Below are 17,130 nucleotides of genomic sequence, written 5' to 3'. Positions count from 1 at the left end.
ACTTCACTCTGTGCTTGCGGTGCTAAAGTTTCACTGAAGGCTTCTTTAAAATTTCTGAAAACCTTTCAATCAGAACCTTAGTGATGTGCTGTTTACTTAAGCAGGGTTAACTCATTGATGTAATACCTGTGCTACACGAGCGTTTCGAAGGCCTCTGAGTAAAATTTATGCCATTTGACTCAAATGACACCTTCGAGCAGCTACACAATGTTTTTCAAAGACCTTCGGTTGAAATGCCATTCGAGTAAAAGGAGCACTAGCAATGACCTTTGAGGTTCTCGAAGGCCTTTGAAACGCTAACAGTCATACCCTCGGGTGCAGTTTTTGCATGCGATAATTACAAAGCAATTATTTATGAGTAAAACTTGACTTTTAAAGTACACAATCTTCATAATTTATCTTTTTTTTTATCACTCGCTCTGCGATTACAAGGTAACTTGGTAGTCTCAACACTGGAACTGCGAAAAAAGAAACTGGCTGCTCGGGCATGTTTAGCACGCACTTGTAGTTTGCTATCAGCTGGTCACTAACAATTGTTTTTCTGCCTGTTTTAACTCTAAAATTAAATTTTTCTCAAGACCAAAACAGTACAGCAGTGGCGACACCAAAACATAACGGTCAGTGAACGCGGAAACTTTCAACTGCCTTTGAGAATTGTCGTTGTAGATTGGCGGAACTCCTTCCAGTTCCAATGGCATTTGAAATTTCGAAGGCCATTCGACTCAAATGCCCTTTCAACCGCTCGTGTAGCACGGGTATAAAACAATGTTACGTTTTATATATAAAACAGAGTTATGCCCTGTAGTGAGTTCCTTGCACAGCCATTGGAAAACAAGACCAAGGTGGGAGGTGCATGGTTTAAACTCTAAACGCAATGTAATCAAAAAGAGATTGGTTGCATAAAACCGTGCGCAAAACAGCAAGGAAAAGAGCCACATAAACTTTTTCACAGAAGTAAAAATACGTGGGTAGCTGGAAAACTTTAAAAGATACAGATGGCACCACGCCTTTTGCTTTAAATTTTTCTGCATCTGCGCAGGCCGTAACCGGATGCTGACACTACACACCCATCGGGGACGTGGCAAGTAAAACTATTTTTATTATTTATGGACAAAATTTAGTCAATTGAGGGGAATTTATGTAGTTAACTAGCCTAATAACGAAACTTAAATCAGTTTAAAAATATCTTCTTTAGTTAGGAGACTTTTGCTTTAGTTAGAATATCTTTAGTTAGAAGATCACCTTCGCAAAGTTGCCCAATGATTAATTAACTAATTAGGCAAGAACTCTACAAGACTTTTATGTCAGCGTGACGCAGGAAGGTCCATTCTGAGCAAGGAAGCTATTAGATTATTGCTTTATTTCCTTCAGGTATCCAAAAAGAAAGATAGAAGTTTTACTTTCCTTTTGACGTGAAAATTTTTCTGATTTCAAAAGGGAGGTGAAACTTTTCTTGTTCTTTTTTTTATGCCTATAGAGGATATAATGCAATAATCTAATAGCAGTTCTTTGCACAGAGTAGACATTTCTGATCACACTGACATAAAAATCTTGTTGACCTACTTAGTTAATTGTGCCGAATGCAACTTTCAGGTAATTTGTCTTCTAACTTGAAAAGTATAGAAGGTATCCTTAGACCGATTCCAGTTTTGTAGCTAGAATGGTTAGTTACATAAATGCTCCTAATCTGATTGAATTTGGTCCATAAATAAAAACACCATTTTACTTGCCACATCCCCCCTTGAACAGATGGCCCCACGTCCTTCACTGAAAATGTTTCTTCATCTGCAAGCAACAGAACTAGATGCTGACAAGAGGTCCATGATATTAGCAAAAAATGAGCTCGTGTTTTAGATGAAGTACTATTACAGCACATGACACAAAGCTTAGTTCAAAATTGAAAATAAAGAGAGATAGAGAAGGAAAGTAAGCGATAGACAACATGAACATGGGAGTGTCAGCTCCAACAAGGACAGGAATTGGTGATGGACCTACCGTGGTGTACAGGGGTATCCAGAAGCTGGGGGCTATCCAGTTGAGGAACAGATCAAACTTCTTCCTCACCAAGAAGGACGTAGAGTTGACAAGGTCGCGCATCTGCAGCAGACAAGAAATACCACTGAGTTAAGAACAGTACGTCTCAGAATGTTTTTTTTTAACTTGTGCTTGTAGCCAAGAGGCTGGAAACAATTACAGAAATAAAATTTAGCGCATCGAAAGGCAAGGATGGTGAATGGACAGAATTGGTGCTAGATGGCCTGATTTTTTTTGTAGTTCAGACGAGTCCAATTAACAGAGTTAGGGATCTGAAATTTCGGATGTAACGCAAAGGTTTTTCGCTCCTTCATTGCCTTCTCTTGAATGCGTATGTTTCAGCAAAGATTATGTTTTTACGTTTATTCAATTTTCACCTCGCTGTTCTGAAACATTGACCGTCCACCTAAGAGATACGAATAAAGTGGAGAAACAAACAATGCACATGCATTGCTGCGCTAAATCACTAAAGCACAGTGCACTAAATCTTATTTCTGTGATATGAACCCACTCTCCCAACAACACGTCTTACTGGAAACAATACTTAATAAAGCATTATACGAATCTGTAATGAGCCTGATCATCCCTAATGATATTATATAAACCGTACTTATCAGCACGTAAAGCACGTGTTCAGTGCTATGTTTCGTATTTCTCATTATAATAAGTGCTTCATACTATGTTGAGAACACAAGTAATGTGTTTCTTGCCCCACTCGGCTAATTGGTGACACTCTCACTATTCATCGTTTTGTGACTGCACATATTTGAAGAAAAAATCTTAATTGACTAATTGTTGTACTTTGCAAATTAATAGTGGCGGCAGGCATATGTTTTCAAGCAACCCTGACCACGGCAGCTGTTTTTCAGACCGAGGTGAAAGACAACACCAAACGACAGGAATGTTAACCGGGCTATAGCCTCATTCGGTATCCTGCACAGGAGCACAATATCTGAATGTAATCTAGGGTGTAAATATTTTTGTTCATGCATGTAGGCACCGTGTCTGCCTACAAAAAAAAAAGTTTAATTACACGCTTAACACCTTTTACGATGTTCAAAGTTGTCAATAAGTTTACTTCAGGAATTTATCCCCCATGATGCTCACATCCTTCACGGCAAGTACAAAAAAAAGTTTGCAGAAAATGTCGGATGAATGTGTTAACCGCTCTATATACATCAAGCCCCTTTAAAGTTGGATTCACTGTTATACCTTGATGCATTGCAGGGGAGACATTATTCTAGGCTCAGTATAAGCAGTCTTATTTCAAGGTATGGTACCCTTTATACCTTTTATTAAATACCGCCATATAACACCCCATGTATCCATATATGAAGTGAATTATGAACTGTGCCCCTTTAAAGCCTTCATTGCAGTAAAGTGCGTTGCTGAGAAAGTATCCTTTAGGGTCAAAATAAGGAGTGTGATGCCAAGGTATGATAGCCCTGCCATCTTTTATTAAATACTTCCGTAGGACGCCATGTATTCCTACGAGCACCATACACACCGAGTCTCTTTAAAGTTGGCTTCACCACTTGACCCAAGCGCATTGCTGTGAAGTTGTCTTTTTATAGGTGGAAACATAAGCAGTCTTACGGGAAAATGCAGAGGCTCTAGAGCATTTCGTTAACAGCATTTTCGTACGTGGCAAGAGTGTGACACATGAAGGGTTACAGATACACAGACAGACTTGTTTTCTTGTTCAGTCCATGTAGAAATGTTTAAGTGTTCAAAATGGTGTATTCATACGAATCGATCATGCTTCCTAGAGTTGGTGTCATTTATCCGGTAATCTCCGAGGATGGCACCACAGTCTGTTTATGAGGTGGCACCAGGTGGTTTGTGGCCAAATAGAGGCTAGCAGTGTGTTAAGGGCTTCCCTACAGTAGCAACACAGAGACAAGGGCTTCCCCCAAGCTTGCGCAAGGCATGCAACGCAATGCCTCGAACATTTTTTGTTTATTGTTTACGTTTTGTTACCAGCGCATCGCCGCACGTGGTGCTATCTTCTAACTGTGTGTGTTTGCTCTTTTTGTGATCTTGCTTGATAGTGAGAAGGTATCACCTTGTTGTCCCTAGACTAGACTGTTCTTTTTTCATCAATAATGTTCTCGATCTAATTCAGTGGTTTTAGAAAGAATAGCGCTGAGAGATAGATGGTCGCAAGATAAAGGTCGTGGCATTCGTTTCGCTAACAATCGACTGCATGTGTCACTCTGTTTACTACTTCTTCAATTTTATTTTACTTCTTGTTTGTTGTGAAGCACAAGTCTGCTCGCACAAACCTTTTTTACTAAAAGAACACCGCACTGCTCTTGGCTAGCTGACGATATTCATGCGACATAGGTGTCATTCTCTTATTGCACTATTTGATGACGTGCCGTAGCCTTGTTTGAGCTCAGACAACGTTTCTATGTAGTTGAGTCTCTGTCTTTGCAAGACAGCTTTTTCATTTGTCTTTGCTTCGTTGACCTTTCTGACTGGAAATAATTGTTTATAAATTGACCCTCTGGATGACGAAGGAACAATGAAGACAAAATACCACTTTGTTTAGTTTAAATGAACTAGACTTTAATAGCCCGCCCAGCTTCATTTCAGTCACGGCAGTTGTTTTTTTTTTAACTGCATTAATGCAAAAAATGTTAAAAAACTGTCAAATTTCGCGTTACAGTGATGTAATATGGGATGGCAGTAAAAACATTTTTTCAGTGTGTTAACTGTGCGTTTGCAGTCAAGCGATAAGGTCAAGTGAAACTAGAGGCCCCACTGCAATTTCCCAGTCACGTTTCCTGGCGGTGCCTTAGGTAGGTGGCCGCCAATTACACAAACAAGATTCCGAGACATCATAGAGAAATGGCCAAAAATGGCTGGGCGTCACCATTGTTGAATATGTTTTCTTAATGCCGATCATTTATTTGCAGTTTGCGATAAAATTGGTATTGTTGTTATTGGGACAAAAAGAGATCTTTTTAATGAACCAAAGTTGCATTTTTGCCTTCATGACCCCTTAAGCTATTCCCAATAAAAATGACCCATTACGGTTAACCCATTAACCCGTTAACCATGCCAATGGTTAACGAGTTAATGTGTTAATGATTCAATGAGTGAATGGGTGCCACTTGTTAACCATGCAACCTCGCCACCTGATAGGTGATGCTCTCCACAAAATCCCTTTAGGTGATGAAAAATACCGTCTTGTACGTACCTCAACATAATTGTACAGGGCAAGGTCACAGATGGCTTCCACGTCTTTGTTCCTTAGCTCGGTGAACTCGGAAAAAATGGCACCTGTGTGGCAACAGAAGAACTCAAAATTATAGCTGTGCACTTGGTTAGGATTTTGTTGTCAAAACTCTTCCATCATGTTTTCATTCGAAATTTGGCATTCTGAAATCCTACCTTCCTAAATGTACATCTAGCCTTGCTTCTAGTGAATAGATACCAAAAATATATTGGTGCATAATGTACCAGCAGCACCACTAAGGTTTGCAGAATGCGGTTCCAGCTTTCTAATGGTATCTCTTCACTGGCTGGTGCAGCAGGTGGTTATCGTACACAATTGGAATCAATCGCTGGCTTATGCATGCTTCTCCCCCCCTCCTTCCAAAATTTTCTCGTCAAAGGTGCGTTTGGGGGAGAGGGGGAGGGGAAGAGGCCACTGACTTTTCTTATCAAATGGTTGTCAACACTTATGTTTTGATCAAACGTGGTACCTGCAGTCAAGCTTATGCAGCTTCTACATCATGCTCTCACCGAACGATTATCCATTTCGCGATTCCCATAAAAAGGAACCATCGCAATTTGTGTTCACACCCACTGCTACGTGATTTTGTGGTTTTATTCCTTTTAAAAATAATTTATTGTTTTTGTCATTTTATTTATTTGTTTTACTCTTTTTCCCCGCAAGGTGTCACGGGTTGCATTGGAAAATGTGCATCTTACTCAAGTTGTGGCCATGGACATCCATGAGTTCACTCAGAACGCTGCAGTCTTCGAAGCCCTGCATAGATGCAAGGATGTCCACATTAGCAAGCCCCCACACAACTAGACACCTATGTATGCGCTATGAGCTTATTAGGGGCGGTGCCCCTTAGGGCCTGGGGCTGTTGGCGTCTTCCGTCGTCGTAGTCATCGTCGTAATTGTCATTCATCTCATGTAGTCACAGTACCAAAACACCGAGAAACTCGTTTACGCCTCGCGCTAGAACGTAACGCGTACTAAAAAATCACCGGGACACCCCTCGTGCTGGAGTGCTTCGTAACACGTACTAAAAAAAACACCGGGACACTCGTTTACGCCTCGCGCTAGAGAGCTTCATGCTTCAAAGACAAGAGACTTTTACAGTAAAGCTAGATACCTCTACCCCCCAACGTTTTCATCTCCGTTGGCAAAAATGCCAAGGCGCCAAGATTATACACTGATACACTGCACGCTTCGCCCCTCCCCAGGTTTCGCATTAGTGGAGATGGCCCGGGATTTCAAGAATGAGAATGTGTCTTCTATTTTCTGTGCTAACATGTTCAAAGTTGGGCTGTAGTTGGCGTGACAGGACATGTGACAAGAAACCGCATTTACTTACTGCGTTCATGCCCTGGCCGTAGAAGGGAACCATAGCGTGCGCCGCGTCTCCCAGGATCAGTGACTTGTCGGATACGTTGTACGGGTTGCACTGTCCAAAAAGCAAACAAAAGTGAAGAGCGGGAAGAGCACTGCACAGGCGGCAATGAGTAAATATCCGTTGACAGCTTTCATCTGCTATGCTTTACCTTAATAGAATTGAAAGAATGTTTGCAGGAGCCCAACAATAGTCATTGGGCAGAAAAAAGCACGTGAACTTAGTACATGTGTTTCTTTTGGTGTTGGGCAATAAAAATGCCATAAAATGAACTCGTCTGTTCTTATATTTTCAATCAACATAATAGCTTACGCCTAGGACAATACTTGAGCACCAGAAATTCTCAGATCACCGTGAACATTTCTGTAATTAATCTGTCATAAAATTAAGGTACCCGTAAAGCTATTTCTGGTGGCTTTGCGTTATCTCGCACTCATCAGCTTTTAAAGACGTAACAAAATTTCATGTTCAAAACCAACAGTGCGAGAAAATTGTGCAGGAAACCACTTTTATGGTGTAATCAGTAGCCGATAGAAACGAAGTGCTAGATTTCTGTCAATTCTATTGGCCGCTGCCATCGTGCGTTGATGTAACATGATAGTGGCCATTGGTCGACAGCATCTCTGGACTGTAGATTTTTATTTTAAGCATTGGAACTGAGAATACTAGTTTGGTTTTGTTGGTACAACCCTGCAATGATAAAGTTATGCAACGCAGGCAAACTTGAAGCACCGTGGGTGTCTCCTCACATTGTCCTCATCTGTGCGGACCACTTTATCGTTGCAGCGTTGTCAGAACCCCTAACACTGAAAAACTTTGTTTCTTTGTAGCTGTGCTGCATAGCACGTGGGTTGTGAGTGGACCCTACCTTGATCATGACCATCGGTGACGCATCCACCGCAAAGAAGCTCTTGACCAGGTGATCCCTTCAAAGGTGGCAGCAGTGTCCAAGACCGAAAAAAGATGCCCCCAAGGAAACCCCGAGAAATAAAAATTAAGAGAGAATGCAATGTTGCAGACACTGTTAGAGGTAACGCCAAGGAACCCAACACGGAGGGTTCAATGTAAAATTGTTCGCAGTTATTTTTTTCAAGTCCTCCGCACAAAAATCCCACACCTAGTAAAAGAAAGAAGTCAGGGATGATCTTCTTTCTAAGGATGGAAAAAGTGTCCGATTAGGTATTTCAGAACAAAAAATGTTGGAAACGTACAGTTTATGTATGTCACAAACTCGAGCGTACGACGTCTAAAAGTATCGTATAAATTTTTCATTTTATTGTACAGCGCCTAACTCTTCTTCAGTCGTCCGATTCATTCAGTTCGGTTCTATTCGGCCCGAGAAAGGGCTGGAACTTTCTCGAACGAAGAGACGGTAACGCGATCACCCGCCGGCTCGCCGGCAAGAAAACAACAAAAATAAAACCCCCGCCGCTCCGGTTTCGTCGAAGCTTCCAGTACTTTCGAGGAGGTGCGCGTGGCCCTTGCCAGTTCTAAAGAGCGTCGATGATTCTAGAAGGGAGAAGAGGGAAGTTATTCGCTGACGGCGGCGGGCGCGTTGTGTGTTGTGCTCTCCCTCTCCGCGCCGGTACGGTTATAAAAGAGAAGCCGCGCCTAAACAAACCAGCTACGTTTGGACGTCGTGATTGACAATGGCACCTGCCAGTTTGTACATCACACCATCGGCGACCCGCGCCCTGGAGGACTCCAACGTGCTCCCGGGCCTCGAATGACCGTGATCGTCTCGGACGGCCTGGCCTACAGTGAAGCCACGCTTCCGAGGTAGCCGACTCGCCTCCGACAGCGGTGCATCGTCCGGCCCGGTCGGTGAATATGCTGGGACTCTGTCTCTCATATGCATCGAACTGTTTGTTTCTTTTCTTTTGTTAACTGCTCCGATTCGTAATATTCATTTGTTAACGCTCCTGTTTGTATCATTTTGTCGGATTGGACTGTTTCTTGTATTTGAATTCCATCTAAGTTGCCTGTAATCATCGATCCGTTACCTCGTGCTTGTGTTTGTAACTTGCCTGTCTAAATATAAGTCTTTGTGCTGTTTTTTTTTTGTTCAAGGCTCTTGCTCATTCTTGCCGCTCTAGTCGGCGAAAGCCACACATCCGACGGCCACCCCCTTTGTCACCTGTGCCCTGTAGATTCGGTGGGGTTTGTTGGCTCTCTTGAGTCGACTCCCCATATCTTCTGACAGTGCACCCTAATTTAAGGAAACGGGTGACAATGTAAAATACCTGAAGTAACACTGCAAAATGTCATAAAATGTATCTTAGTAATGGTGGAAAGCATTGAGGTAATGTTCTCTGCGTGCCTGGACGCTTGAAAACCATGGAGGTTTCAAAAAACGAGCAAATTTCTACAGGAGTTGCCATAAGTGATCACCTGCTAAACCTTCTGTTACATAACTATCTTTGCTCTCTCTCTCTCTCTCTCTCTCTCTCTCTCTCTCTCTCTTTCTCTCTCTCTCTCTCTCTGTATGTGTGTGTGTGTCTTTAGTATTTCAGCAAGCTCGCACCATTCGTACCGCCCCATCGCCTGCATGAACACAAAGCTCAGCTGTGCACGTTTGTACTCACTTTCCGATGAGTGGCACGGCGTCCGGGAAGTACCGGTCGAAGAAAGTGAGCAGCTTGTCGCGGTCGGTGAGCGAGTCGAAAACGGCGAAAGGCATGAACAGGGTGGCCGTGTACGTCCGGTCCTGGTTAGGCAGTGCAATCAGCATGAACTGACCACGGGGCCAGATGTGCAGGTAGTTCACCTCCATTGCAAACTGCACAGGCCAGCAGAACAATAAAGAGAGAGAAATTTTAACGGAATAACCGAGTAACGGAATAATGGACGAAATTTTAACGGAACTTTTAACCCAGTAATGAGTATTGTTTAATCACTTCATCACCTCAAAGTCCTGAACGTGTAGGCAATCTGAGATTTTTCAGGCAATTCTCATGCAATTTTTTTTCCTGAAAAGACCAACTCGTATTACACTATCACAAACATGGAATTATCCCATTTAAGCACTGCGCATGCCAGCCAACTCGAGCACCAGGAGGAGGAGGAAGGAAGACTGGATGAAGGCCATGTACTTGTATGTGCATTTTTAAAATACGATGCAACACTTCTACATGGCGGCCTTATTAGCATGTGCCAACACAACCATCATCCTTGACAGCACCCAGCGTGGTGAAAAAGAATTGAGGCACACAAGTACTGCAATGACTCAAAAAGTGAAGCTAAACTGGCTATGTCATGAGTCGCATCACGTCGAAATACCTTTCACAATTTGCAGGGGGTTGCTATATTTGCAGCGCCATGCTGCAGAAGACAGCATTGTGGATAGTACCTTGCTACACAAGTGATGTTGTATATACCTGTCCGTCGGCCGTTGGCGGGATGCAGAGCTCAAGGTATCCATGTGGGATGTAGGTCTGTGAGTAGTTGAACATGGGCCTCCGTAGCATCTGGCGCCGAACGGCTGAATAAGCGCCGTCGCAGCCGAACACGGCCCGGTGCTGAACCTTCAGCTCCTGCCCGTCTGGCCTGTAAAGGCGTGACACGTGAGCCACTGTCTCCCCATCTTTCCCCCCCTTAACAAGATTTGCGGTTGGTCCAGAGTTAGGGCGACCAGACGTTTCGTTTTTGAGGTCCGCTTCTGCCATCCCGTCTTTTTGTCCCAACAAACAATCATGTCCAGTTCTCGCGGCACTGCACAGTTTCAAAATTGGTGCTCAGCAAGTTGATCAAACCAAAAGTGTGCCAACCCACTACAAGTACATTTTACAAATATGAACTTAAGTACTTTACAATATTTACCAAGAGAGTACAATTTAGATCTATTCGTAATGCCATGAAGTTTCTTGCCGAAGACGACTTTGAAGAGGCATTATTTCGCCAAGGAACCATTGTCAAGCAAAGCAATGAAAATAAAACTAGAAGATTGGAACTCCTCACATATTTCATTCTCTTAGAGATGGGTCCAAGTGTTTATAAAGGTGACAGCACAGGATGTACACTGCACTGAGATTTCTCGAGTCACGGAACTGGCCCTGTGTTTTCCTGGAACCTTTTTTTTTTTTTTTTTCGACTGTGAACTCGACGATGAGCTGCTGTCGACATTGCGTGCAATGTAACTTGTGCATGTGAACTCTCTGTACAAGTGCGAAGAATTTTCCAACCGAGTCTTGTAGAATAAAGTCCTGCTAAAGAAACTAGGTAAATCGTCGGCAAAATACACCAACGGAGGACCCTAAGCAGAATTTTCGAATTGAATGCACGTTACTGAACTGCGAGTGGGATTGTTCCCTCAGCCAGAGTGAGGGCTTATATCAAAATGTATCATTTTAAATAATAGTGGTTCTTGCATTAAAATGTTTTCTTCCAATCTTAACCTTTTGTTTTTTGTATGCTCTCCCCCCTCTCCACTGGCGTGTACCGTTATCTACCTCCATGAATATGGTCTCCTTATCCAGAGAGCCGCAAAGCACCCATAGCCCTCATGACCAATTTATCACGCAATTTTATACCTATAAACTTTGGCATTGTATCAGCCTTTGGATCAGCTGACCTACTTGTCATTTTTATTGTTTTTATATGTCTTTTTATATATGTTTTTATATATTATTTATATGTCTTGGAATTTGGGACTTTTTTTTCCATTTCTCTGTTTTCGTTAATCTCATCCTGTACTGACCCCTTTGGGATAATGCTGTAAATAAACAAACAAACAAACAAATAAATAAACAAACGAATGAGCAAACAAACAAACAAGCAAACAAACAAATAAATAAATAAACGAATGAACAAACAAAAAACAAACAAATAAATAAATAAGACAGTGATGTCCGCAGCACAAACTTGAAATTTGTGGCCTAAGAGTAGTGTTGACACGCCCTGCGCACTTATGCATTGACGAATAAAAAGGATGCAGTTCATGGAGGCCGAGGAAGAAAAGGATCGCAATGGCCAGGATAAAAAAAAAACATTGGAGTGTCACTTGAGGAGGAAAGTGATTTGAGAAAAGTCGACATATGAAGGAGCAGATCCTTGCAGAGGGAGCGAACTGTTGGAAGGCGGTGGCAAAAGCAACAGGAAAGGCAAGTAGGTTAACCATAGCGATGTCCTGTTGGCTGCTCCGTTTCGCGGAGGGGGGAATGTAGGCAGAAACATGCAAGACAGGAGAGAGAAGAGATTAAATCCCGGGCCATCTCCACAAATGTGAAACCTGGGGAAGAGCAAAGCAAGCAGTGTATAAGTGTATTCTTAGCGCCTTGCCATTTTTTCCAGTGGAGATGAAACCGTTGGGGGGGGTAGAGGTATACAGCTTTGCTGTAAAAGCCTTGTCTTTGATGCACAAAGCTTTCTAGTGCAAGGCGCAAATGAGTGTCCCAGTGTTTTTTTAGTACGTATTACAAAGCGCTCCAGAGCGAGGCATAAACGACTGTCCCGGAGTTTTTTAGTATGTGTTACGTTGTAGCACGAGGCATGAACGAGTTTCCTGGTGTTTTAATACTATGACTACATGAGACGACGATTACAGCGATGACAGGAGACGCCAACAGCCCCAGCCCCTCAGGGGCTTGGCCCCTAAAAAGCAATACAAAAGGGGATGGCTGAGCAAGAAAGGATACCTTCCCCCTATAGGGAACACGGCAATAAATGCGTTACTGATTCTCACCCCCGGAAGCTGAGCTGTGCTTCGTCCAGGTCGGCCGACTGGAGTTTGTGTCGGAAGTGGAGCCGCACGTTGGGGTTGGACTCGCATGCTGCAGCAGTAACGAGAAAAACGCATCTTTACAACCAAGCGGAAAAGTTTCTGCACTGCAGCGGCAACCACCTCAAAATGTTTACCCTCTCCACTGCACACTGGCAATGATCAGGCATCTGCCAAAGAATCCTGATTTTCTAAAAAATCAGAAACACGGGCATGCTAGATGCTGACACCATATATGGGAGTTAAATCGCCTCCCTCGCGACTTGTACTATCTACTGTCTTAACAAGACCTTCGAGCTCGACATATATATGAGGAAGTTGCTGAAACGGTATATGTTTTATGCAGGCTTCCGTAAAGCTGTCGGTACAGTTCTTACTTCAGGTGCGGTGTTAATGGGCTCGATGTGCTGTTGTTCAGCGATGATAGCAAAAGACTGACATGTGTCCTTAACCCTTGGGATGCATCAGAGAAACATGAAACATTTGATGCCTATGTGTGCAACGTGTGCTACTTATGCCACACCAGGGTTCGCACAGGTCCTTGAAAACCTTGAAAACCCTTGAATTTAGAAGTGTCAATTTCAAGGCCTGGAAAGTCCTGGAATTTTTTAAATGGGCCTTGAAAACCCTTAATTTTTCCGGAGAGAATCAATGGCCCTGTCTTTTCACAAGAATTTAAATTGTTTGTCGTGGATTTTACGTGTTAACAAATGTAAAAAAAACATTGTTACAATCAAGTTTCAGTGTATTGCGTGAAATTACAAGTTTGGTAGATTTTCATTATTACGAAGCAACATTAGGAGCAGGCACTTGTCAATCCAATCTATATCGCGATACAATCCAGTGAAAGCCAGCTTCTGTTCTCTATCTTGCATCTTCCATCTAGTCTATGGACGGTTGCTTATTGCATGTTTGCTGTTCCTCATACGCTCCATCGACGTTTGCTTTTACGTGAAAATGGTGGACGTGTACATAGTTCATCCTGCCTTGAAGCAACACTTGCTCGATTTAATTTCAGCTGATACTCTTGCTGACAAAGCAGGAGATGCACGCAGCATTAACTAAGTTTTGAAATCAATCAGTCTCAGCAAAACACCAAGAAAAAAGAAAAACCTCTAAATACCAGCCATGAAATAAAAAAATGAAGCTGGAGGAGCATTTACGAACCCGTTAGCGCCTATCTAAATGTGCACTAATGTGCTTACATATTGTGCAATAAAAAACTTTTGCATTGTGTTGGAAAAGTTATAAATAATCCCAGATAAAACATTAAACGGGGACCTTGAAAATGTGTTTTGTGGTCCTTGAAAGTCCTTGAAAACCCTTGGAATTTTTGCTTTTGAAGCCTGTACGAACCCTGCACACATTCTGCGCCCCAGAAGACTTTAGCCTTGTTGAAACTGTATACATCTTGAAACGGAAAATCTAATCTGAATCGACTCGATTTAGGGGAACCCCAAGGTGGAATAAGTAGCTGTGAAGGAAAGTTTGACATCCACCTTAATGCAGCGGTACAGCTACAAAGGAAAGCTATACAGCTTTCTCAGAAACTTCGCAGTTGAAGAAAACTTCGTCCTGGTCCAGGATTCCAACCCGGGACCACGTACTTAACTGGAGCAGTCGTGCTACCAACCGAGCTAACCAGGAGGACAGCCGTTTGTAGCGCAAGAGTTTTATTTATTTATTTATTTATTTATTTATTTATTTATTTATTTATTTATTTATTTATTTATTTATTTATTTATTTATTTATTTATTTATTTATTTATTTATTTATTTATTTATTTATTTATTTATTTATTTATTTATTTATTTATTTATTTATTTATTTATTTATTTATTTATTTATTTATTTATTTATTTATTTATTTATTTATTTATTTATTTATTTATTTATTTATTTATTTATTTATTTATTTATTTATTTATTTATTTATTTATTTATTGATTGATTGATTGATTGATTGATTGATTGATTGATTGATTGATTGATTGATTGATTGATTGATTGACTGTAAGGTTTAACGCACCAACACAACGCAGGCGATGAGGCGTGCTGTAGTGGAGGGCTTCAGATTAATTTTGACCACTTGGGCATGTTTAACGTGCGCCAAAATCTCGTACATATGGACGTTTTTGCTTTTCGCCTCGATCAGAAAAGCGGCCACAGCGGCCGGAAATCAAACCCGCATCCTCGTGCTCAGCAGCACAACGCCTTAGCCATTGAGCCATCGCGGCGGGTTGTAGCGCGAGAGCGAATCGATAAACAACTTGAAGTGAAGGACAGGTGTTAATCGACCAGATTTAGGGGAAATCCTCAAGGTGGAGCTTTCCTTTTTAGCCGTACAGCTGCACTAAGGTGGACACCAAACTTTCCTTCGCAGAAACTTACTCCACCTTGGGGATTTCCCCTAAATCTGGTCGATTAACACCTGTTCTTCACTTTGAGTTTCTGATGAATGTGCTCTCACGCTATAAATGGCTAGCCTCCTGGTTAGCTCAGTTGGTAGAGCGACTGCTCCGGTTAAGCGGTGATCCCGGGTTCGAATCCTGGAGAAGGATGAATGTTTCTTCAACTGCGAAGTTTCTGAGAAAGCTGTATAGCTTTCTTTTGTAATTGTATGGCTGCATTGAGGTGGATGTCAAAGTTTCCTTTGCATAAATCTAATATGCTTCGCCACAGTTAATTCCATGTAGTATCTATGTGGAAAGGCTAGCTATCCTGTATTACAGTACTGGCAAATGCTTGACAGCTGGCCTTAAGGATTGTTAGTGCCGTTTGTGAAGGAAGCAAGCACTTACCCGACAGCAGGACTTCGTTCAGAAACCGTCGGCCCACTGAGAAGATGCTCTGCAAGTGAAAGTAAGCAGATCGTTAAACCAGACCTGGGAATTTTAATTGGTTTCCTGGTTGCAAAATTGAACTATATATACTGACCAAGTACCTGTGCTCTCTGGAAGCGGAAACAGGGCTAGAAGAGATTCTGGGAACCCTCTGAGCATATACATTTTGTATATGTGTGCATATCCCCTCTCCCTCTCCCTCCCCCTTTCTTTCCTTTTCATTTTCTCTCTATTTTTCGATGTCACACCTCACTGTATTCACCCCATCTGGAGTAGCACCGTTAGTGGGGCTGACCTCTTCAGCTTTCATTAAAGGCGTTCTCTCTCTCTCTCTCTCTCTCTCTCTCTCTCTCTCTCTCTCTCTGGAAGGATCGACACAATATCGCTTTTATTTATGATCATAAAAAGTCACCGTATAAAAATGAGGCACTTCTCAGTGAGATGACTAGACAGACAGAAACGCAAACATCCACACCCTCCCACGCACGCACGCGCGCACGCACGTGCACACACACGCACGCACGCATACAAATGAAAAGTTTTGTAGACACGTTTTAACAGCGAAGCTGTTCTTAGTCGAGGCTTCCATGGGACGAGGCCTAGTAACGCGGGCGTAGCGATGTGGAAAGGGCGTAGCCTAGCAATTGAATGGGAGAGCAATATCAAAGCACTGGTGCAGCGTAGCGGGGCGAAGGGGAGCGGGCGCCGAGCGCAGCTGGGCGGAGTCGAGGATAGGAGGAGAGGAGTAGGCCAATTGGAGAGCGCGCGTCCAACAGGCAGTTCGGAGGAGCATGCGCTTGGCAGTCGTTTCTCGAATGTTCGGAAAATGGGTAAAGTTGCGTGCTCCACGGAAGACGACGCCGTTCGTCGGGAGCGCCGCCGAGAGTTGGCGCGCGAACGGGAATAGATTTGCCGGATTTGAGAAGTTCTATGAAGCTTTGCCTGGCGATTAAGGAACATCAGGCAGCGTCGCTGTTAACATCAGCATTCGTGAAGTTAAGTCAGTGAAGCTCGGCTTATAATGTTTTCTTGAGTATTGGAATTTAGGGAAGTGGAAAAGAGAACCCCAATCCCCTTCTCCGCTTTCTCTTACTGCTAAATAAAATGTTCATTTGAAAGTCTAGATGATATAGTCTAGACATACTGACATATCTATACATTAAGTCTAGACATGTTAAAAGTCTAGACATTATTTGGTTGCCTGAATGATATTTAAGCCTATGTTGAGGCCTAACGTCGGGTAATCAATCTTCAAGTTGAACCTCCCAATGTGCCAAGCAACGTCATAATCACTGCGCGTTGAACGACGGGCACCGGTTGACGACGTTAGCCCACAAAGCGTGACGTTAGGCCTAACGTCGGTCCCTCGCGCCTTCCTGCGCCACTGCCTCCTTTTGCTGCGCATCCTTTGCGCAAGCAAGCTATAAACTGGAAAATACCTGAGGCTTCACGAATTCGGCTTCAACCCATTCATGGGAAATTGACCGAATTAAGTTAATAGCTCTTTCGCACTAAAACAGCTGAAGGGGAGAGCTGCCCAGGCGCCGTACGTACCGGGGACGGTTTAAGGGATGTATGAGAGTCAATAGTTGTTCTGCGGGAGAGTTGTGGCTGGAAATGCGACAAGACGAACGTACGGACGGACAGTCTGCACGCATTAGAAGAGCACTCGCCTGTCCCTTGCGGCCGTACGGTATGGGCTTTCGCGTGCCATCCGTGTTGTGTATGAGGCGTCCGTGCATGGGGATGGCGTGCCGCTGGATCACTTCTTCCTCGAGGCCCACCAGCGCCAAGGCCGCCCTGCCGCGCACCGACAGCGCCAGGTTGATGCTGCGCCCGGTGACGTGCTCCTGCTCCCGGATGTCTGCGCGCATGCGCAGAGCGAGAACAGTCGATCCAGTGGCGTCACAAAGTGTATCC

The 17,130-nt window shown here is 43.1% G+C and overlaps 1 protein-coding gene across 1 annotated transcript in view; it reads right to left on the bottom strand.

Moving 5' to 3' along the window:
- Cn (Kynurenine 3-monooxygenase cn) overlaps window positions 1-17,130 on the bottom strand; it is a 36,775-nt gene that overhangs the window by 2,742 nt on the left and 16,903 nt on the right. The window contains exons 3-12 of the mRNA XM_077674396.1: window positions 16,884-17,074; window positions 15,169-15,217; window positions 12,331-12,418; window positions 10,028-10,196; window positions 9,236-9,429; window positions 7,519-7,576; window positions 6,615-6,704; window positions 5,977-6,034; window positions 5,240-5,322; window positions 1,996-2,097 (exon numbers count right to left, since the gene is read on the bottom strand). Of these exons, the coding sequence (XP_077530522.1) occupies window positions 1,996-2,097; window positions 5,240-5,322; window positions 5,977-6,034; window positions 6,615-6,704; window positions 7,519-7,576; window positions 9,236-9,429; window positions 10,028-10,196; window positions 12,331-12,418; window positions 15,169-15,217; window positions 16,884-17,074 (1,082 nt within the window). The remainder of the gene's footprint in view (window positions 1-1,995; window positions 2,098-5,239; window positions 5,323-5,976; window positions 6,035-6,614; window positions 6,705-7,518; window positions 7,577-9,235; window positions 9,430-10,027; window positions 10,197-12,330; window positions 12,419-15,168; window positions 15,218-16,883; window positions 17,075-17,130) is intronic.

The sequence above is a fragment of the Haemaphysalis longicornis genome, unplaced genomic scaffold (genome assembly GCF_048455015.1).
Source record: "Haemaphysalis longicornis isolate Haplotype H1 unplaced genomic scaffold, Haemaphysalis longicornis Haplotype H1 scaffold_6, whole genome shotgun sequence".
Taxonomy (NCBI): domain Eukaryota; kingdom Metazoa; phylum Arthropoda; class Arachnida; order Ixodida; family Ixodidae; genus Haemaphysalis; species Haemaphysalis longicornis.
This window is presented reverse-complemented; position numbering and strand designations above follow the sequence as displayed.